Source organism: Fistularia commersonii, chromosome 3 (genome assembly GCF_037954325.1).
Source record: "Fistularia commersonii isolate RoL2024-O1a breed Wild chromosome 3, RoL_Fcom_v1.0, whole genome shotgun sequence".
Lineage (NCBI taxonomy): Eukaryota > Metazoa > Chordata > Actinopteri > Syngnathiformes > Fistulariidae > Fistularia > Fistularia commersonii.
This window is the reverse complement of record NC_141286.1, coordinates 1,240,076-1,262,639: the sequence shown is the minus strand read 5'-3', so window position 1 is coordinate 1,262,639 and position 22,564 is coordinate 1,240,076. Positions and strand designations below refer to the sequence as shown.

The 22,564-nt window shown below is 41.6% G+C and overlaps 1 protein-coding gene across 2 annotated transcripts in view; it reads left to right on the top strand.

Annotated features, from left to right (window-relative positions):
- The window catches only part of sez6b (seizure related 6 homolog b), a 189,004-nt gene that overhangs the window by 134,880 nt on the left and 31,560 nt on the right, over positions 1 to 22,564 (top strand). For both annotated transcript variants that reach the window (XM_086140932.1, XM_086140941.1), the window contains 3 exons: positions 11,356 to 11,541; positions 14,558 to 14,726; positions 18,616 to 18,782. In XM_086140932.1, coding sequence (XP_085997058.1) covers positions 11,356 to 11,541; positions 14,558 to 14,726; positions 18,616 to 18,782 — 522 coding nt within the window. The remainder of the gene's footprint in view (positions 1 to 11,355; positions 11,542 to 14,557; positions 14,727 to 18,615; positions 18,783 to 22,564) is intronic.

The following is a 22,564-nucleotide window of genomic DNA, read 5'->3' as shown; positions in this document are numbered from 1 at the left end:
ATCATTTATTACAGTACAACTCCCTTATTTCACCTGTAAGACAGAATCCTTCATCATTTATTCGTTCTCTCTGCTCAGCCCCGCTTCACCTCATTTTGTTGAATGATTTAAAGATTCAAAAATAAAGACTTGTATTGCCTTGTTATTTTTCTTGGTTTCTCCACTGTTTTTTAAGCTAAAGAAAGATCTTTGTTTACTTTTGGTTTAGCACCGCCAGCCTCGCACATTTTCTACCTTTTGAAGTTTCATTTGACATTGTTTTGCGGGCTGCATGGTTTTAAAGTTACAGTTTATTTTGTGTTTTTCGTCGCGTTTGAATCGAAAAGTTTGTTTTCTTGAATCCTATTCCTGCACACTCGATTACTCCAGTGTTTTGTTTTGTCTTTAATGGTTCTCGTTCCGTAAAACAAACACATTTCCAGATGTCTGAATTTCTTTCCGTTCTGGTGCCGGTCACTCTGCGATTGTATAAAATGCTTTATTGCCATTTTAAAAACCCCTTCTGCTGCAAACTTGAAACTTTTTGGACTCATTTTCCTGCTTTACTGTCTTTCTGCTCGACTGTTTCTGCTCTCTATTCGTTTTAACCATCGCTGTCTGAGCTTTAACTATTCTCGAAATGATTTTAGTGGAACATAAAATTTAAACTTTCGGCTCTATTCAAACAGCCTGCTTTGGTAATTTAATTATACATTTCCATCAAGTATCCAGGAGTCACTCACCTGTGACATTAATCAATCAATTTTTCATCAGTTATTCCTTACAAACGTCTTGGACACATGGAGGATGCAGCTTTTCACGATACCGCTAGAATAAAATAGTTCTTTATTTTGGATCCACTTCCTCTTTGTTTTACAAGACTGCTTTGCAAACTCCTCCAAAAACTACCTCCTGTGTGATTCTTTACACCTCGTGCCATTTTACTACCACTTAATGAACACACACACACACACACACACACAAGGTGTGACTGATCTATTCTTTCTGCTTCAGTCTAACACCAGTTCCTCACACACCTCACACACGAGAAGCTGAAAATACCAATGTGTTTCTCCAGTTAAAATTTAAAACAAACAAGGTGAAAAGGGTTTGAAAAAAAAAAAAAACGTTGTGGATTATGTCGGACAACGTTGTCAGCAGTGAGTCATATATTTTGTGTAGCAGTGGCTAATGGTTAGCATGAGCTTATAGTTTAATGCATTGCCTCATAAGAGGAAGTGTCATATCGGGTATTTTGAGTCAGGAATCTTTTTGTCATGTAGAGACGGGTAATGTCATGTTTTCCCACCTGTATTTAAACACAAAAAGGGTCTCGAAGACAGAAGCTACATATTACAGTGGATTTGTTTTGTTGCAAGCTCTCATTGTGAGAGGATGAAAATGAAATAATACATTTTCAATGTCACAAATAGCGACTAACAGGCCAAACAAGCATATCCACAAGTATTCTATATGATTATTGTGTCAGCAGGTCTGAGTTTCCTGTGTTTAATACCTGCCATCTTTACCGAGATAAAGATGTTCGGTCTACGCGATGGAGAAGGCGATGGTCCTTTGCTGCCGTTTTATCTCCTCGCCATATGGATTTGTGCAGCTTCCTTGGAGGCCGAGTCAACACCCTGAGCTTCATGGGCTCCTTAGAGATTGGGGGAAAAAAAGTTGTAGTTGGTCTGCAAGAATTCTAACTGGTCTCCAGAGGTTTGAAGTTGAACGTTGACTAAAGCATGACATGATCTCCACAAACTAGTCCCTGTCCCACCGTTTTTCATGGTTCATATCTGAGGCCAATGTTCTGCAGCGGAGCTCAGTACGGACCTTCTGATCAGTCTGCAGGAATTCCCAGTTTACTGTGTTTGTGTTTATTTTGCTGATGAAAAGCATCTTGTTGAGCCACAATGTGGGATCCGATCAGATCCCCTGCACTTTGCAGGTTCCTTATTCCTTCTGGTCACCTGCAGCTTTGTCACTGCTCCTGTCAGAAATGTTGGGGTTCATGTCGATGCTTGTTTTCCGTGTGATTCAGGGGTTGCTGGGAGTGATGTGGGTGTGGTTTGGGGTGCAATGAATTCTGTTTTTTGTTTTTTTTACCTGGAGTTGGGCAGGAACAGTCAGTTGTATTGCAGGCATGTGGCGAGGCTGTGGCCAACAACAGCTAGCGCTCATTAAACGGGTGTTTTCCCTGAAACTAACTCAACCAAAACACCGCAGTATTTTTCTTCCCCCGGACAAATGTCCCCTGCAGACGAGTAAGAAGATGGGATCCACAGCAGAGATGCAGACCGGAAGTTGTTCTGTCCCAGTATTCATTAGGTAGTTCGAGGCATTTTGTCTCGCGTGCAATTTCTGCATCAACTTTAAGGCTAATATTCCTCAGCCAGTGACGGGTCAGAGTGTGACAGGATCATTTTATTCACTTATTACTTCCAGATTGAAGTGGCTGATCAGAGCGACGTCTCACTTATTCTGAGCCAGGTTATAGTCGGAGGAAACATCCCTTTACGCTGCCGTCGTCTGAGGATCCTCAAGGTTGTTGTGAGGCCAAACTAGATGTTTAATCCTTCCACCTTCTTCTGTCTCGGACACTGGGCTTCGTGCAAGTTGGAATTTCTTTCTTTTCATTGTGGAGTGTGCGCGTTCTCCCCAGGTCTGCGTAGGTTTTTTTATCTTCCGGGTTCTCGGGTTTCCTCCACCAGTCCAAAAACACACAGCAGGTTCATTGGAAAAAAAATTGGGCAAATGAGCGTGTGTGTGAATGGTTGTCCGACTATATGTGTTTAACCGACCACAGCATTTTCATCCTGTATCTTATTACATTATGTCAATAATTATCCGTCTTTTGAAATGAAATCTCTTTTTTTAATAAATGGCACCAAAGATGAGGATCACAAATAAAAGATGAGTGATTTCGACGGGTTTCAAGTCGAAGGGCGCTTTGACTCCTGCTGTGCCGTCTTGAGATTTGACATTTCCTTAAACAGCCAGTCAATATCGGCGTCTGACATTGTGTGAAATTTGGATGTCATCCCTGAAGGATTCGTCCCGCCCACATTATGTCCTGCATAAACCTGTCACGGCCAATTATCCTCCAAGAGCCCTGATGAGCGGAGGACTGAATGGATTCTATTGTCAGTTTCTTTATTGGAGGAAGATGTATTTGTTATCCATCCATATTAAATTGTCGTCTGTTAAATAAACTATTTGTCTCTATTAGGAAAGGGAAATGCAGTGTGCCTCTGAACACGGAACATCTGCAAGGATGTGATGACTCATGGCAGCAGGTGTACAAGATCAAATTAACCCTTTTGTGACTTTGGAAACATTTTTTCAGGTGCTATAAATCCAGATTAAACTCGAGCTTTATTTGGTTGGTGTACATACGAAACGCACCAGAATAAACCTACCGTCCGAGTGTTTTCCAGCTGAGACGGCGAGAAGTAAAGCGCGTCTTTGTCAAGTGCATTTGAAAAAAAAAAAGATGTATGGTAAAATAAACTGCTGTCCGGTTCAAAGAAAATAGCTGTCTGTGATTAGTTTACCTCTGCAGGCAAATGGATGGACAAAGGAATCAATAGATGCTGGGAAATATCCCGACTTTTTTGGCCGGGGCGCAAAATATAAACTTCTGACTTTTACACCATTTTGCTATTGAAAAATAGAATACAATATAAACCAGGGCAATAATAACTATTATTGGAGCTAAAAATGCAGCCGTGGTCTGACTGAAAAGCCCAGGAGTATCTCCCCGTGGTAAAGAAACCCAACGCCCGTCTATTTTTTGCAAGATTAGTCAGGATTTAAATGATGTAGCGAAGAGGCAGACGGACACGTTCTCAGAGGTAGATCCATATCAACGTTTTACATCCTACCTTGTCCGGACTGTAGTTTTTTGGTTTTATTTTTAATTCAAGACAACGTCAAGAAGTGCAAAATCAAGATATTCCCTCCCGCCTGCCGACCAGACGAAGTGAGTTCTCATGCAACCGCGTCGGAATCGATGCAACCGCACCTTGTAAACGGTCAATAATGAGCCGTCGTTCATCAGATGAACTGAATCGTAAACCTTGTAAATTGTTCCGAGAAATCTGTTAATTATTGGTGGTTGAACAAAAATAATGACGGATTGTTGGGCCTGAAAATAAATTGTTCTTTTTTACTTTTCCTTATTTGTTGATAGATGTAAATGTATGACCAACAATTATGAGATGAGATGAGAACAACTTTATTTATCCCAAAGGAAATTGTTGTGCCAGAGTTTCAAGTAAAAACATAACAGTAATAGATAATAGAAGGAAGGAGGGAGAATAAGAAATACAATGAAATATGAATTTATATAAATATAAATATACATTTCCAACGATGACATTATTTGTAACTCCAATGATAAAAATAATGTCATTTTAATTGATCCCGGATTAGTATCCTTATCGCAAGTCAACATACTAGTCAACCAGTTCAAGCTGGAAAAAAAAACGAAATATAAGGTGAACGCGCGCACACTCTGGTAGCGGCGTGAGGAGAAGTCATAACTGGTGAAAAATCCACCCTGTCCACTGACTGAGACCAAAGTAAACAGAGCGCAGGTCTGAAAGCCTCCTCACGTTAGCAGGGAAAATGAATAGCGATATGGACGACTCCATTCGGCAGAGTGCCTGTCCGTCACAGGTCTGCGCGGCGCATTAATGCAGCATTCCCGGCGGCGTGCTGCGGTGAAGATATTAGCATCGGCCGCACGGCGGCTCACCTCACGGTCCCCGTCATTACAAACCCCCGGTGTCCTTTCATCGGCTTGCGGAGCGGCCGGCTGTCGGCGGGCCTCGGCCGCCGCGGGGTGATTTATCCGGGGCGGGAGGTCTGATGCTTCGTAGCGTGTCGGGCTAATTGAAAGAGAAACGGCGGGGCGATCTCCCTACGACAACATGTCGAGCCGATAGGCGATAAAGCGGAGATAGAAACATAGCGGAGGGGGTTGAAGGAGGCCACGTGTGCGGAGGCCCGGGGTTTGCTGCCGCTGCGAGCCAGAAACCCCCTCGTTGGCTCATTGACTCTTAAGCAGCGGGGGAGTCAAGACAAGTGCAGCACTTTGAGCGCCGCAGATTAGATGACACTCCGCTGGCAATTTGTTTCTTCCATCATTCTTTGGTGCGCGGTTCATCCGCCGCCATCTGCGGCCCTCTGCTCGAGCGTGATCTCCGTGTGGGCGTCTCTCTGCCTTTATCCCTTCCTTCCCGCCGGCTATTTATCATAACCGATGGCCTCTGGAGGACGGAGGGAAGAGGGGCGCCGGCTCGGTGGATCCTCCTCAGAGCAGATACCGTCTCCATATTTCTCTTTGTTTTTCTCTTCTGTCAGATCGCTGTCCCTGTGGATCTTTATGAAATTAGGCCACTGCAGAAAGTGCCAGGAACACAGTGGAACTCGCGTATGAGGAGAACATATTTTGGTTTAAAATCACCTCTCTGATAACTTCCCCTGCTCATCATTTACAGCACCTTGGTAATTATTAAAATGATCATTTTCATCTTGTTGTATAGTGCTAAGAACACGACCCCCCTGCGGTTTATGAGAGTAAACCAGGTCTGGTAACACCAAACTCTTCCTGATGATTCCCATGGAAGAATCAAAACTTCAAGCTTTCTTCTGTTTTTTTTTTATTCTATTTTCTAATTTTTTTGGCCACATCAACCACGCCATGAGGCAAGATGTTTTCGGCCTCGCTCTGCCCCTTCTTGTCGGTATCTTAAGGATGTAATCAATTTCTCCACTATTTATACATTTTTTGGGAGGCTTCATGACATTTTGTAATGGTTGTCTTTAGATTAAGAAATCAGAATACTTTATTGATCCAGGGGGGAAATTGCTTTTTGTTGAAAGCAGCTCCTGCTACGGAGTCAAGAGGGCGAGAATCAAAATCTATATAAAATTAAAAAACAATAGCAAATAATAAAAATGAAAAAAAAAACAGTAATAAACATCAAAAAATATATATAAAAATAAAGTTAAAGGCATGCAAAAATATTTCAAATATTTTATATTTTATGTAACGTATATGTATGTATATGTATTTACACATGCATATATATGTATATACTTATGTGTGTATATGTATGTATGTATATATGAATGTGTATATATATATAAATATGTATATGTAAGCGGGGGAAGATGGATATACATGTGTATTTACACGTGCATGTGTATGATGACTTGTGGTCATTATGTGTACAAGGTTTTCTCTTGAACAAAAGCACACAGCTGTGTGTGTTTGCTGAAAAGACGTTTATCCGTATGCTAACATAAATGCATCTCCACATGGCAATGAATCAGCCGGAGGGTCCAAAGCGTGGAGAAGGTTGACGTCTTTGTCGCAGAGCAAAGAAAAATGAATGAAAGGCAAGATTTATGAATAAAGGTATGCTAATTATTTCTAATCGACGCCGCGGTTCCCGGTCCGAGTCGGGCCGGGGAGGACCGGGGGGGAAACACCTCCCCGAGTGCCGGCGGACAATCATAGCAAATGTATCATAGATGAAGCGTGAAACGTTTTCCTTCTCCGAGCCTGCAGAGAGAAATCCCGAGGCGCCGCCATCTTTGCAGCGTCTGCTGCTTCTCAGCGAGCCGTGAGGCCGGCGGTCAGCGGAAATGAACGCTCTGACGAGCGAATGAGATTAGAGATGGTTTTGGACTCCAAACGGACGATTCATAACGGCATCGTGTCTCAATGAAACGGGAAAATAAATCAATTCAATCAGTGTCCACAAGGTGCAGGAGACCACTGAACATCTCAGATGAACGCTCGCTCTCCACGAAAGCTCAGCTTTTCCGCCGGCAGAAAGAGACGTGGGGCTCCGTGGTTCTGGGGCTCGTGTTGGTTTAGCATCTTTATCATAAATCAAATACATCCCACTTGTTCTGATCGCTCACCAGAAGGAGTTCCATTGAGATTCGGTCCGACCGTAAACATTTGCACAAGAGCAAGGAAAAGGTGCAGTTCTACATTTAATGGTGAAAGGTTGCTCTCGTAGGGTGCGTATGGCAGGTCTGCTGCGGGGAAAGTAGACCATGTCCAGGTGAAGAAGAAACTTCTTCTTCTTCTTTCGGCTTTTCCCTTCAGGTGTCGCCACAGCGAGTCCACTTTCTCCATCTAACCCTATTCTCTGGATCCTCCTCTCTCACACCAACTACCTTCATATCTTCTCTCACTACGTCCATAAATCTTCTCTCTGGTCTTCCTCCAGACCTCTTGCCTGGCAGCTCCAATTCCAGCATCCGTCTACCAATATATTCTCTATCCCTCCTCTGTCCATGACCCAACCATCTCAGTCTGGCTTCTCTGACCTTCTCTCCCAAACATCTAACATGTGCTGTTCCTCTGATAGACTCATTCCTGATCCTCTCCATCCTGGTCACTCCCAAAGAGAACCTCAACATCTTCATCTCTGCAACCTCTAGTCAGCTGTCTTTTGGTCATTGGAACAGTTTCTAGTCCAAACATCATCTCTGGTCTCACCACTGTCTTGTCCACCTTTCCTTTTATTCTGGCTGATGTTCTTCCATCTCTTGGTACCCCTGACACTTTTCTCCACCCATTCCAACCTGTTTGGACCGTCTCTTCACCTCTTTTCCACACTCTCCTACGCTCTGGACTGTTGACCCTAAGTACCTGAGATCCTCCAGCTTCTCGATCTCCACTCCCTGTAGCCTCACCGTTCCACCCGAGTTCCTCTCATTCACACACATATATTCTGTCTTGCTGCGTCTAACTTTCCTTCCTCTCATTTCCAGAGCATACCTCCACCTCTCTAGATGTTCCTCTACCTGTTGTCTGCTCTCACTGCAGATCACAGGTGAAGAATAAACATTTTTCTTAAATCCGTTGAGATGTGGACATTTTGCAGACATCTGTCGGTTTGCTTTTCCTTCGACTCTGTCGCATTATTTGACGTTTTTCCCCAACTTTCCCGAAACGTCTCCTGCCGTCTATCCTCAACTTTCAGTTTAATAAAATGCCAGCACGATCAACGCCACATTTTGTCCCGCCGCCGTCCGAAGCCGCCGCTCACTACGATTCGTTGGCCGCCCTTCACACAGAAAAGCAAGTGGACGCGCTAAAGCGGAACAATAAACACAGAGCTTATCAATAAACTTTCATTAAATCCAAAAGAGGATGTATGGAGGACGAGCCTAAGTGATGCAGCGTATCGCGGGCAGTTTCCACCAGCGGGGCAATTTGTCTCTGTGAAAGCGTGGCGTTAGCGCCGGCTTTTAACCGCCACAATACCGCCACCGCCGCTCTTTTATCTCTCCTCTGGTCGTCGCCGTGAAACGGAGAGTTTCATAGGTTTGGGTTTTGGTTGGCTTGGATATTAATAGTTGCAGCTGACCGCGGAAATGACGAGCTCGGGGAGTGATAGAACATGACGGTAGCAGCTGCTCGGGCCCGGGATACCGCTCTAATGAGAGATACTATAAAGACCAACGGGGCTTTTCTTATCTCCGTTTCTTCAAGACGCCGTGTAGCTGGCAAACGTCCCTCGGCGCTAACAAAGTGCCGGGAGAATAGCGGGTCATAGGTTGTCATTTATTGGCCTGTTTAATCTCCTACATATTTTTGGCTGTAGGCGCAGTGCCATCCCACAGACAGAATCAATAGCAGCGACTGCCAAGCCGTCCGCGGACGGCAATAAAAGCCGGACAATTACTGGGAGACGGATCGCGGTCTTTAGCAGAAATATATTATAAATATGTTCGGCCGGCTGCCAGGAAACAATGGCAAGATGAGCGACAACAATAAAAAAGACAGTTAACTGGTCGTGTGAGTCAAAGCCCGGACAAATTAGCGGCAGAGGCCGGCGGGCTGGAAGCCGGGGGAGACGGCCGGATCGTTTCACCGCTGCCACGGCTTCAACGTCATCACAATATCATTATATTTAATAAAGATCAGCAATATTTACGTAGCAATCCTGTATTCCAGAGTATCACAACGGTTCCCCGAAAATCAGTGTAACAAAGCCATCTATGAAAACAGAGGTAACAACAAAAAGAGAGTAAATGAAATAGAAACCATCGAGAGACTAACATTTTTAGATTTTTTTTTTTTTTTTAATTAAAAGTGAATAAATAGCTTGCAAAAAACAATTACCAACAGCAGGGTATTTCATGGTATTGCTATGCTGAGAAAGGAAGAAAGTGACCTGTTTTCCTTGATAAAAATTGTGTGCATTAAAAATCGCAGATGCTGCAAACTGTACGGGTTGCATTGAGAATTTAGATAAAATGATGTTATGAACTTTTTCAAAAATGCAGGAACCCTCCGGGATTAAGTTACAACTAGGGTTACAGTGTTTTGTCAGTGTACCGGAATCATTTCAAATGCAATGAAACACCAAGAAAAAGAAATAAACACCTGTCTATTGATTCTCTGCTTTTAATAAAAATCAAAAAAAAAATGATCAAATTTTTTCTGCAATGATTTTTGGGGCAATTGACTGAAAATCACCAAATTATTAAAGATTTTCAGGTAAATTCTTGTGATTTTCAGATAAGTAGATTCAGTGGATAATTTCTTCTCAGTTTGCATGTTGGACTTTGCTGGTTTCAAGCTTTTTCTCTGGTCATTCCTTGCCTGTGTTTTCTAAGTGCATGTTAATATTTACATTGTTTTGGGAAGGTTCTTAGGAATAAACAGTGTCATCGTTGCTGTTTTCTATGGTTGTTTCTGGATGATTTAAAGTTAATATGTTGCTGATTAATGGAGGTGACCATGACATTTTATCATAATTGTATAGTGAGTAACGCAAACTTTAATAACAAAAACAGGCGTAGCACCTCAAGAGCCATCAAGTGAAAAAAATCTCTGACGTAGACGGTGGTTTTAATGTTCAACAAGTCCATAATGCAATATCACAGCCAGACGTTTTCAATACATCCATATGTATTAGGCGGCTCTTCATGCAGTCACAGGTCAATATTCACTTCAAAGCTCTGACACATTGAACACATTTGAAACGCAGATCCGCTGCCCTGGATGTTAAATAAGGATACATCCCAGCAAATTAGGAACCGGCCTGACACTCACTCGCTTAGGTACTTTTATGCTTCTGTCAAGTATATTTATTTTCTGTCATTTAATCTCCAGTCTAAAAGTAAGTTCTTGTTCTAGGATTGTTCCTTGTTGGTACGTCCCGGTGGCTCAGCACCGTCATGCGGAATTATGGACGCAGAATAAAAGTGTCAGATTTCTTTGAACTCTTTGAAAATCGGATTTTTAATCGACGGACCTCAGAGCGGAATTTGTGACAATGATATTTTTCAGCCAATCCTTTCCCCACTCTCGGAACACCCGTACAATCTGGAATATTAAAGAGTAAAAAAAAGGTTTGTTTTGTTTTGTTTTTGGGGAATTTATTCACCAGGGACAAATGCATCAAGAAATGTTTCATATAGAATATAAAACACGTTTTTCACTACGGCACAAAAAAAAAAGAATAACACGGAGATATAAGTGCAGGATACTAGGAGAGCATAATTATAAAAGACGAGGATCAGCGGCTTGTTGTCAGTGTCAGTGTCTGTTTCAGTCATTGTTTTTGCATGCGCGTGTCGTTTTTCGGAAAATGCGCAGTTTTGGAGTCGCTGGCTTTTCAATCTGCTTTCAAACAGACGACGGCTGTAAAACATGAAAATGCAGTTGTCTTGTGAAAAATGTCACCTATCTGCATGTGATGCCGGCACACAAGATCAGTGGTGTAAAAGTGTTTTATACCGATGTTTCTGTTTCTATTCAACATATCCACTCCTCACGCTTGTTGTGTATCATTGTTGTGATACGGAGGGTGGATTTTATTCACCTGTACATCATCCAAAATGTGTGTCTGTGTCGCACAATAAAAACAAAAACCGTGGCAAAGCGAAAGGAAAGATAATCAAATTTAGAACAGTGCAACACTATAAGGGTTAAACATGGTAGCAAAAATAAAAAACGGTGTATTATTTACAGATTAATGTGACATTTGAGGTGAAAGTGTTTTTGGGTTTCCATTGTATTTGTACGTGTGTGAAGCCGCCATCCATCTCCGCACGTCAGTTTGACGGGTAGATTGTCCTTGCACTCGGACAGAATTGTGGATATTCTTCCGCTCTGAACTTCCTCTCCCGCTGTAGCGCAAAAAAACCATCTTTAAGCAGGCGGCGTGCTGCGAGCCGGAGCTCAACCTTTGTGTCGGGACACCTGAGCGGGCGGCTCCGACTAAATCCGGCCGCCGATATTCATTGCGGCTCTTGCTGAAATTTCACTTTCTTAAGCCCGATTCATTCCATCTCAGTTTGACTCCTATTTGTCTCTCTTTGCCCCCACAGCCTTCATGTTGAGCTGCATCTTTCCTCAGCGGCCTCTGCACGGCGACGTATCCGTCAGCAGCCTGCACTCCGGAGGAGAAGCTTTCTTCTCCTGCATGAGTGGATACCTGCTGCAGGGCCCCGGAGTGCTGACCTGCCGCAACGCCAGCATCCCCTTTTGGAGCCGCAAGGAACCCCGCTGTCTCGGTAAGGTAACGTCGCAAGATTGAAAGCCTCGCTTTCGGACGTCAAATGTCACCGATGAAGACTTTCTTTATTTTTGCTGTCTTTTAAATTCAACCATTTGACATTTGAAAATCCCCTACTCTGTGTGTGTGTGTGTGTGCGTGTTTTAATAGAAAAGTACCCTGGTTGCATTACTTACACCAGGGGTCGGCAACCTTTAACACCCAAAGAGCCATTTGGACCCAGAAAAGAAAACACTGGGAGCCTTAATTACTTTTTGACGTCTAAAATAAAGTTACCACTGTATATATTGCTTTTTATTACTTTTACACTTTGTATAAACAAGTGTGTCGTGCGTTGCTTCTGAAATTCACAAAGTATTACGGAGAAAATTAAATTTTATTTATGTAATGAACTCATTTTGAGCTTTGGGCTTTAAGAGCTTGTAGCAGTGCCTTGACCTGAATTTTAAAAATAAATCGGGAAAAAATCCCTGTGTCAGTAAACAAGAAAAAATAAATATTTGCAAAATATCTTCATAGATATTTATTTTACCTGGTTTATGGGACTTCTGCTCCTGAACTTCAGCGCACAGCATCTGCAAATCTGGACTTCACCGGCTGGCGGGTATAACAGCATATTTTGATCGGCGAAAAATAATAAATATAATTTTATTCAATACAACTGAAAGTAAAAAAAAGGAATCAACACAAATGAAATACATTTCAATTAAATATTTCTTCCCAAGCCGCTCGGAGCCGCAGTGTAAAGATGGAAGAGCCGCGGGTTGGCGACCCCTGACTTATACCTACGTTTGTCAAATAATGCGTTCAATGTATTTATACTAAGCAGGAATAGTCGTATATTTGATCTGTTGAAAATAAGAAAAAATGATGGATCGATGTGGATTTGAGGTACAAGTAACTTGCCAGATAAAACTTGTTTTTTTTTTGTTTTTTTTTGAGCACGGTAATCCTGTGTATATTTTGATATTTTGTAATTTATTTTTTTAAAAATAAACTCCTTTTTAGATTTATACTTAAATGATTTATGGCACGACTGACAAAAGATCTTTATCTAGCCGTGTTTGAGCTGCTTCAATACAAGTGCAAACATTGTTATCGAAACAACGGGATCCTGTTGTTCCACCCAATAATAACCTCGACTGCTCAAACTTCTTTTTGCATGTGCAACGTTTGTTTCTGTCATGTTGCCGTCATGTTTGGATGTTTGAAACTGTTTTACTGCCTATGACACACAAAAGTGTGTCAAATCAATTATGACAATAATAGCGATGTATGAAATGACAGTCTTTTCTTGGTCTCGCAGTGAAATATTATCTGTCAGCGTGATTGTTTGGCTGGATGTCGGTGCCAAACACTGGTGCTGGTGGGTAAACACATAAGAGAAATCAGACATTTGTTCTCGTTCTGATGAAACGAACAATCATCCAAATTGGCGGCTGATGCGTCGAACACCGGCTTCTAAATTAAACACACACAGGGCCTTCCCAGACATTTATAAATGTATAAACCGCAACAAACTTAAGACACGCGTCCATTTTTTAACAGCATTGTTACCCTCCGGGTTTACAGATGAAGACGAGTTCCCGGCGGTCGATCGGCTAAATCTTGGTATCTCGTTACAAAATACGCAAGTTACAGTTGAAGCGTCAATATGGATGATTGATGGATGTGATTAGGCTCCAGGTAGGAGACCAGAAGGCCTCCTTACTGGACGCAAAGCACCTTCTTTGTAGGCGCTTGTATCGGCTATTTGCTCTTTCGGTCCGTCGCCGCTACTTGTGGCCGCAGCCGAGGGTACGAACGCCACCGAGCCCCGGCTTCACGGCGGGCTCTGGTGACTTCCATCTGGCTGAACACGAGGTGTGTTCTTGTATTTCTTCACGGGGGGGGCATCTGATCCACACTTCGCCTGGCAGCCGTTTGCCTCGGGCGACCCCGCCGGGGGCAGAGAGCGCTCGGTAAATGAACCCCCGGAAGCATCGGCACTCACGAATACCCGCGTCACATCCAGCTGGTAGCTCGAGGGGTGGATATTTGCAATGGATACAGACATGTTTATATAAAATAGTTTGTAATGGATCGTTTGATGCGGGGGTTTCGGACTCGCGGGCAAATCACGGCCCTCGGAACAATATTTTGTGGCCAACTAATCTTTGCGTTCGTTTTTTCTCACATGCATATGGGGGTTGTACGCGGTGGGTATAAAAAAACAGGCAAGGAAAAGATGAGAAAATTTGAAAAGAAAATGATTTTTTGATAAAAAAAAAAAATGTCTAGTGACATTGTTAAAACAATCTTTTCTCATTTCTATAAAAAAAAACACAAAAACAATACAGAAAAAAAAGCAGGCAAAATTAAAAAGATTGGTTTAATAACCAGAATAGCCACCATTAGCCTAGTAAACATGATACCTCCTCTTATGCTACTTATCCATTTTCCCACAGTGACAAGATTTTCCCTTTTAACGCAACAATACTTTTAGGGTGTCATTTCAATTATTTTTCAATATCCATTTTTAATGATAATTCGTCATGTATTTTTTAGAGAACCAGTTCATTGCATATAAAGATTTTTATAATTCACCTGTTTACCTCCTTTACAATAAAACAAAGGAAAAATGTGGACCAGGTGTTCCTTCTAGGTAATGATTTTACTGATGATTTTAATCCTTTTTGGCCCCCGAACCAAAATGAGTTTGACACCCCTGGTTTAAAGCGATAATAAACCATCTCACTATTTGATCCACAGACCTGGAAACACAAAATAGAACTGAAAGTGACCTGTTTGTATCATCAAAAAGCTCAATGCGCTCAACGATTGTCATCGAAATGGTGTAAAACGCTCTTCTAGTCGATGAGTACCACAAACGTTCACGTGATGTAAAGATACTTTACATGACGGGGCCTGAAATTTGCTGATTTGAGGGATGGTTGTAAATTAATTCTATATAATTTTTCATCTCTTTGTCTCCTTCCTCCTTTTTCTTTTTCTTCCCCTGTTCTTTGTTTTAGCTTCATGCGGAGGTTTGATGAGGAACGTCTCGGTGGGTCGAATCGTGTCTCCTGGTTTCCCCAGTAACTACAGTAACAACCTGACCTGCCATTGGCTCCTGGAGGCGCCTGTTGACCAGAAGCTACATGTCCACTTTGAAAAGGTGGCGTTAGCTGAGGACGATGATCGGTAAGCAAGATGTTCAGGTTGAGACAGCTTACCTCTAACTTTCATGTGTATAACAACTTTTTCCAACAATACCTTTGTCAAATTTATACAGCAAAATTACACTTAACATATGGGATTAAATGGACAGCAAATCAATGTCCTCAATTCAACCCTGTTCTCTGAATCGTCTCTCTCTCCTCCATCTTTCACTGCATCCATAAATCATCTCGTCGGTCTTCCTCTAAGTCTCCTTTCTTGCAGTCCCGACCTCAGCATCCTTCTACCAATATTTCACTGTCCCTCCTCTCTAGATGTCCAAACCACCAGCGTCTAGCCACCGTCTAGCCTCTCTGAGCCCTCCCTCTGATGGCCTCATTCTGGACCCAATCCATCCTCATCACTCCCAAAGAGAACCTCAACATCTTCATCTCTGCAGCCGCCATCTCTTTTCTTCAATGTCACTGCCTCCAAACAATGAAGCATTGCTGATTCACCACTGTCTTGTATGCCTCATTCCTTTCCAGCGCATACCTCCACCTTTCCAGATGCTCCTCCACCTACTCCCTGCTCTCACTATAGATCACAAAGCCATCTGCAAACATCATGATCCATGGAGATATCAGTCTAACCTCATCTGTCAGCCTGTCTGTAGCCACTGCAAACAAGAAGGGGCTCAGAGCTGATCCCTGATGAGTCCCACCTCCACCTTGAACTTCTCTGTCACGCCCGCAACAAACTTCCCCACTGTCTCACAGCTAGCATACATGTCCTGCACCGGTCTAACATACTGCTCTTTCACTCCAGACTTCCTCATGTAGTACCATAGTTCCTTCCTCAGCATCGTGTCCTATGCTTTTTCCAGGTCTACATTGGTACAATGCAGTTCCTTCTGACCTTCTCTGTACTTCTCCACCAGCATTCTTGAAGCAAATGCTGCATCTGTAGGAGATAATCTCTTTCTTGGCATGAAACCATTCAAATGCTGTCTTATCCTTTCAGCCTAATTTCACCTCACGGTATGGCTGGTATTGCATATAATCTAGCTTTTTTTTTTTTTCCTTATTTGTATTTTTTGTTCTTCCCTAACATATTTCCGTCCCTGTACAGTGAGCAATACCAACCCGGAAACAAATTCCTTGTTCTTTTGAACTTGTGAGAATAAAAGTGACTGTGAAATTCTTTCTCTGTATATCTTCCTGCTTTACTTCCAGACGACACACCAAGTCCTCTCCTTCCTGTCTCCCTGATAGCATTAGCTGTAATTGTCCATTCATCTAGAAGGTCTCCTGACCATCCAGAGCCTTTCTTAAGTCGCCCATGGAAACCATACAACTCCCCCGCCTTTTCAGCCTCCACCACTTTTTCCTCTGCTCTGTTTTTGTACTCTTCATCTTCCTTGTCACAAGAGTCATCTTACAAACCACCTTCCTATGCTGTTCGGCTACACTCTCGCCGGCCACTGATCTCCTTCAGATTACGTTGTCTAAACTAGATGTAATCTACCTAAGTGCTCTCGTAAGTTATATTCTTACCTCTTCTGGACTCGAGTCATTTCCATCCTCTTTGCAAAGCCTCCCACCATCTTTCCCTCTCTGCTCCTGGAACCCGAACCTGCCCGTCACGTAGTTTTCACCTCTATTTCCTGCACCATCATGTCCATTGACGTGTGCGTCAAATTCCACTCTCTCACCTCCAGCATGAAAGGCATAGGTTTGATTTCTATGTTTGGTTTTGGTCTGCGTTTTTAGGTCGGGTTTACTTCCTGCATACAAATCCTCTGCGTTTGTCCTCAAAAAAAGACTTCCTCGAGCCCCCTGAGGCTGCGTTTCACATCATAATATACAGAAAATATTGTTTGACTACAGAACATTTCTACCAAATTGTATAAAAGGACACAAGACATGATTTATTAAACAGCAAAAGATTATTTTGACTCGGTTTGAGGAAATCTATTGTGCTGAATGGTTTAACAGCTTGGGATCATTATAATAAAGTCCTTAGTGAATTTGGTACATTTTCATAGCACCATAATAGAAATCAGACTGAGGTACTTAAATATTTGTAGCAGCTTGACTTTCTGACCTTTCTTGGTAATTTTTTTTTTTTTTTAAACATTTGTTCTTTCTGGCTTTGTTTTCTGTCGTCTTGTGTTGCATCCTTCAAATTCACAGACTTATGGACAATCTTTGAAAACAGTAATTTAAAAAACAAGCTTCAATATAACTACCACTAACACATGAGATTCAGCACAATATGTTATGTCCTTTCTTCAAATCATCTAAAACTTTTCAGGTGATATTTTAAAAAGCATGTTTAAATAAGTATTTCGACCCAACAAACCATTGGTGCAGTTGGTGCAGCCCCCCCCCCACACACACACACACACACACACTGATCCAACTGCATTAGCTGACTCCAATGCAATGTTCTTTGTTATTTCATGATTGTTATTTAATCACAATTTAAAAATGAATAACTCTCGTTGATTTGACATGTGGCAGCAGAAACCCTCCCCCCCGTGCAGCTCGATGAAATCACGCAGATGGATGGAATGGAAATTTCCCGATCCATTCATCGACTCTTTGAAAAATAACCTGAATGATTTCATTTAGCGGTCTTTGAGTAAATGATACATGACAGCAGCTTCTCTCTGTAAATGTTGTGCCACAGTACATCCTGCTCACATTGATGTACGGCCCCGGCGGTTACAGGTGTGTGTGTGTGTGTGTGTGTGTCGCTCATATTCAAGCCTCTTGGCGTTGTTGCTATAAGAACAACATATACACTGCAGGCTCTGCTGGGACGCCAGTCGGTGCTGCTCTCAAGACTGACACTCGAGTGTTGATGGCACATTTATTACGAAATTGAAAGGATGATCCACGGGGAGGTGCCGGGGCGCGGGGTTAGTTGGATAATCGATTGTGTTTACAAGCCAATAGCCGCTGCTTTAATTCCAGCCGCAAATATGGGTGTGACAGGTGCAAGGAGGCCTCTGGACCGGCTTGTTAGCAAGCTTGCTCATGTTAGCAAGCTCGTGGTGGCATTTTGCACTTAATCGCTTGGAATTCTAACAGCACAATCTTATGTTTTAAACTTCAGCATAAAGCCATTTGAAAAGAGGGAATGCATTTTATTTATGAAAACAGGAAAGGTCTTCATGTCATCCGGGTTATGATGCAGGGAGATGTGAACAAACCGAGTTTTATGGTCATTTCTTGATGCACTGTTTTTTAAACATACATTTACATGCACAAGCACACTTTACCAATGTGTGTGCTGTTGTTTGCAGCGCACATATTATCTCAATCTAGCTTTGCAATGTGCCGTCGCTTGAATCGATTATGCTAGTTGTTGTTTTTATTTACTTTTTGTGTTTTTTTGTTTATAAAGCAGCCATTAATAAACCTGAACACCAGTTGACAGAGTTGGTGCATAAAAAGATGCTTTTCACAAAGCGTCCCTCTGGCCTCCATAACAACATATACTGTTGGTCAAAGAACACACAACATGAAATTAACCACTTTCCAGTCGCCAGACGTCACAACAAACTCTCCATAAAGCGGAATGTGAACAGGAAACCAAAACACCAAACACGCTATCTTATGACATGCGGTACATGTGGGACCCAGAATGATACATGATGAGCTCGCCATCATCGGTGGCCAATTTTGACATGAAACTATTATGTTCTATTATTCTATTATAGCCTCCGTTTCGATTTGATGATTCCTTCCTATTCCAAAGGACGGATGTAATGTGCAGAGTAACGATTGAATGTGAAAAATGTATCATCACATGTTCGAGGAAAAAAAGCTAACAAGAGGAGACGCGAGTGCGCGGGGTCGTAGAAAAATGGCGTCGATTGCTTTAAGCAGTTCTGTAATGAATCAGAGTCGTGGTTTTTTTTCAGGCTTCTGATCCGAGACGGAAGCAACATCGACGCTCCGGCGCTGTACGATTCATATGAGGTGGAGTATCTGCCCAACGAGGGTCTGCTCAGCACCTCCTCACATCTCTTCATCGAGCTGACCACGGATGCCTCGGGCACGTCTACCGGCATCGCCATCAGGTACCAAGGTGAGCTTCAAAGGTTTTACCCTCTTAAGACATTGTGATGGCTGAATTTATCTTGAAAGGCCGACATCACTGTAAAGTGCAGAAGCTTCTTCTCTCGTGGTTTAAATGGTTATTCAAATGAACACAAGCGAGGAGTTTTCAAGATTGTATGAGGAAAAGCTCTGTAAAAGTGGTCAGAGAAGGAAAGAAGGTAGTAATGATCTGGTAGAAATCACTGGAAAGGAGAGGAATGAAAGTGAGTGGCAGCAAGACAGAATATATGTGTGTGAATGAGAGGAACTCGGGTGGAACGGTGAGGCTACAGGGAGTGGAGATCAAGAAGCTGGAGGATCTCAGGTACTTGGGGTCAACAGTCCAGAGCGTAGGAGAGTGTGGAAAAGAGGTGAAGAGACGGTCCAAGCAGGTTGGAACGGATGGAGAAAAGTGTCAGGGGTACCAAGAGATGGAAGAACATCAGCCAGAAGAAAAGGAAAGGTGGACAAGACAGTGGTGAGACCAGCGATGATGTTTGGACTAGAAACTGTTCCAATGACCAAAAGACAGCAGGCAGAACTAGAGGTTGCAGAGAGGAAGATGTTGAGGTTCTCTTTGGGAGTGACCAGGATGGAGAGGATCAGGAAGGAGTCTATCAGAGGAACGGCACATGTTAGATGTTTTGGAGAGAAGGTCAGAGAAGCCAGACTGAGATGGTTGGGTCATGGACAGAGGAGGGATGGAGAATATATTGGTAGACGGATGCTGGACTTGGAGCTGCCAGGCAAGAGGTCTGGAGGAAGACCAAAGAGAAGATTTATGGACGTCGTGAGAGAAGATATGAAGGTAGTTGGTGTGAGAGAGGAGGATCCAGAGAATAGGGTTAGATGGAGAAAGTTGACTCGCTGTGGAGACACCTGAAGGGAAAAGCCAGAAGAAGAAGAAGAAGAAGAAGAAGAAGAAGAAGAAGAAGAAGAAGAAGAAGAAGAAGAAGAAGAAGAAGAAGAAGAAGAAGAAGAAGAAGAAGAAGAAGAAGAAGAAGAAGAAGAAGAAGAAAGCTCGCTGTGGCAGGAAAACATTAGAAGTAATCTGGGATGGAGGAGCGGCGGCTGCGTGAGTCTGGAGCTCAGCAGCATCAAAAATCTTTATGATGTTTAGCATTTTACAACATCATACTTGATGATTTTTCACCAAAGTCGACACAAAAGAATGAAACCGAATGGATTCGTAGAATAAAAGGTTTATGAATGAGTTGTAGAAACTGACAGATTTCATTTAATTTATATTTGTGGGGGATTTCGGAGCAGCATTTATGTATATAATTCTTCGTTATGATAATTATATTGTTTACAAGATGATCGACCTTCTTGTTTTTTGTAATTGTTCCTAGTTGGATAGTTTTGAAAGAAAATATCCGTTTTTATGGATTCAGAAGTAAACCAGCTGTGTACATTTTGCCAGTGACAGTTTTCTACTTCAAACTTCATTTTTGTTTTTCCCTTGAATTCATTTTGAGGGATACATTTCATCCAACATCTTAAAATGTATATCTTTGGGTTTAGGAGGAATTGGGAAGTTGAAGAATTTTGTTCTAATGGCTCGACTTTTTTTCCAAACTTTTGAAGATCAAGTCTCATTATCTGTACAAAATATTGTCTTCGGGATTTATTGTTGCATCCTTTATTTAGGAAATGTTCATTGTTAATATATAAACTTTGTAACTTTGGTGTTGGAGTATAATCCAAATTTTTACCAAGTGCTGTTGAGATGCCTTTTGTCACCTTAATTTATTTTTTGACAGATCATTTTAAATTCTATTTAGTATTAAAGTCATCCAGTTTAACCCAACAGGTTTCACAACAGTTTTCACATCCAAATCCTCCCCAAAAGTTGCTCCTTTGTCCCGCATTCTTGTCAAACTGAAGAAGCGTCTGGAACCAGGGGTGAAACCAAAACAAGAACATTTTGACAAGAATCCTACAACAAAGAAGAAAGCCATTGTGTAACACGGCTGGTTTATGCAAACAAACAAATCTAGAGGGGAAAGCCAAAGTGAAATTTTAAATTTGGTCTAATAATGAAGCGTCTGACTTACAGAACCTTCAAACGGCATCACTATTATGTCCCAAATTGCTTTTTGGCGAGCCAGTGCATCCAAGAGGTGACTGGTTCTCCCACCCATCCAGTTGCCGGCTGATATTTTCAAGCGATCGAATGCATCCCAAGGTTAGACATCAACTATTGTTGATCCTATTTATTCCATTTCAGCAACTGCGTTTGCCTATTTGCATTATCCTCACATCAGGGATAATCAGCGCACATTAGCTCTGTTTCATAATGTACGTGCCGCTAATAATTAGATGATTTCAGAGTGTGTGTGGACAATCTGTATCAGAAGGAATATGAATCATTTTCAGGCTCCGTGTTTTATTTATAAACTATATAAAATGGTACCGGTGTATGAAATATAGAAGGAGATAGTCCATGAAGAAGAGTTATAATGGTGTCACTAGCATGTGTCACTTTTAACGCCACTAGTTTGATTGTACAGGAGTGTCTCTGAAAATTAGAATATTGAGATAAAGTTCTTTATCTTCCGTAATGCAATTAAAAAAACGAAAATTACTTTTCATGATATTCTAATATTTTGAGGTAGGATTTCTGAGTTTTCTTAAGATGTAAGCCATAATCAGCAATATTAAAATAATAAAAGGTTTGCAATATTTCAGTTGATTTGTAATGAATCCAGAATGTATGACATTTTTGTTTTTGTAATTGCATTACAGAAGATAAAGAACTTTATCACAATATTCTAATTTTCTGAGACCGTCCTGTATTTGTTGAGTTGCCAGTTAGTACTCAGAGACGAAATGTGAAAAAAAGAAACACATGGATTTTTGCGTATCAGTATGTTAAAGAGGTAAATAACTCGAAAAGCATTTTCTCAGTTATTGGGGATCTTGATGCCTTTTTATCACCACTAGAAGATTACGACAAGATTATTTATAAGCCTTTGCAAAGTTTTAAATACTGTATAAACCGCTGATCGATAGCCCAGTACTGATGAATATCAGCACCAACGCAAAACCAAGCCTAAAAAACGATAAGAGATCAATGGCTGCATAAATTGTAAGTTATTGGGAAAAAATAAGCATCAAAATTCATCATATTTATCTGCACCAAGTATTCTAATCTAGTCATTTTGCTCTGTGGTAACAGTTGTATAAGTTTGCGTAAGAAATGAATAATTTAATTTAAAAAGATAAAATGATCTACATATTCTATTTTCCCCTCTTTATTAATTTATTTCAGTATTATTTTAATTTTATGCTTGACGTTCACCTGCTCACAACTGAGCAGCTGATGCCGCTACCCCATGTTACCCCAAAAACAATACAGTTTTTCTAATTCTGATTATTCAATTTACTGCCTGTTGAGCAAAAATCAACTCTTTTCTACACAACAAACTTACAATTACAAACCCCTAAATATCGAAACACAATGTTTAAATTGACAAAAAAAAGTCGAGCATTATCACACATTTAATCCCAAATTTGGTGTATAAATGAAACCTTACATGTGCGTCGCTGAAATTAAAATAAAGACACATTTCATCAAAATATTTAAAAGCTTCCTATAAAATTATGTAAATTAATTCAAAGTCCATAAGCTGATGAAGCCACTGCGGTACCTGAAATAACACACTAACAGTGGGACGTGTCAAATTAAGTCAATAATTACTTTACTAATAATCAAGTGAAAGGGTCAGGTGATCGATCGGTTAGTTATCCGCCTCCTACGTGGTTTTA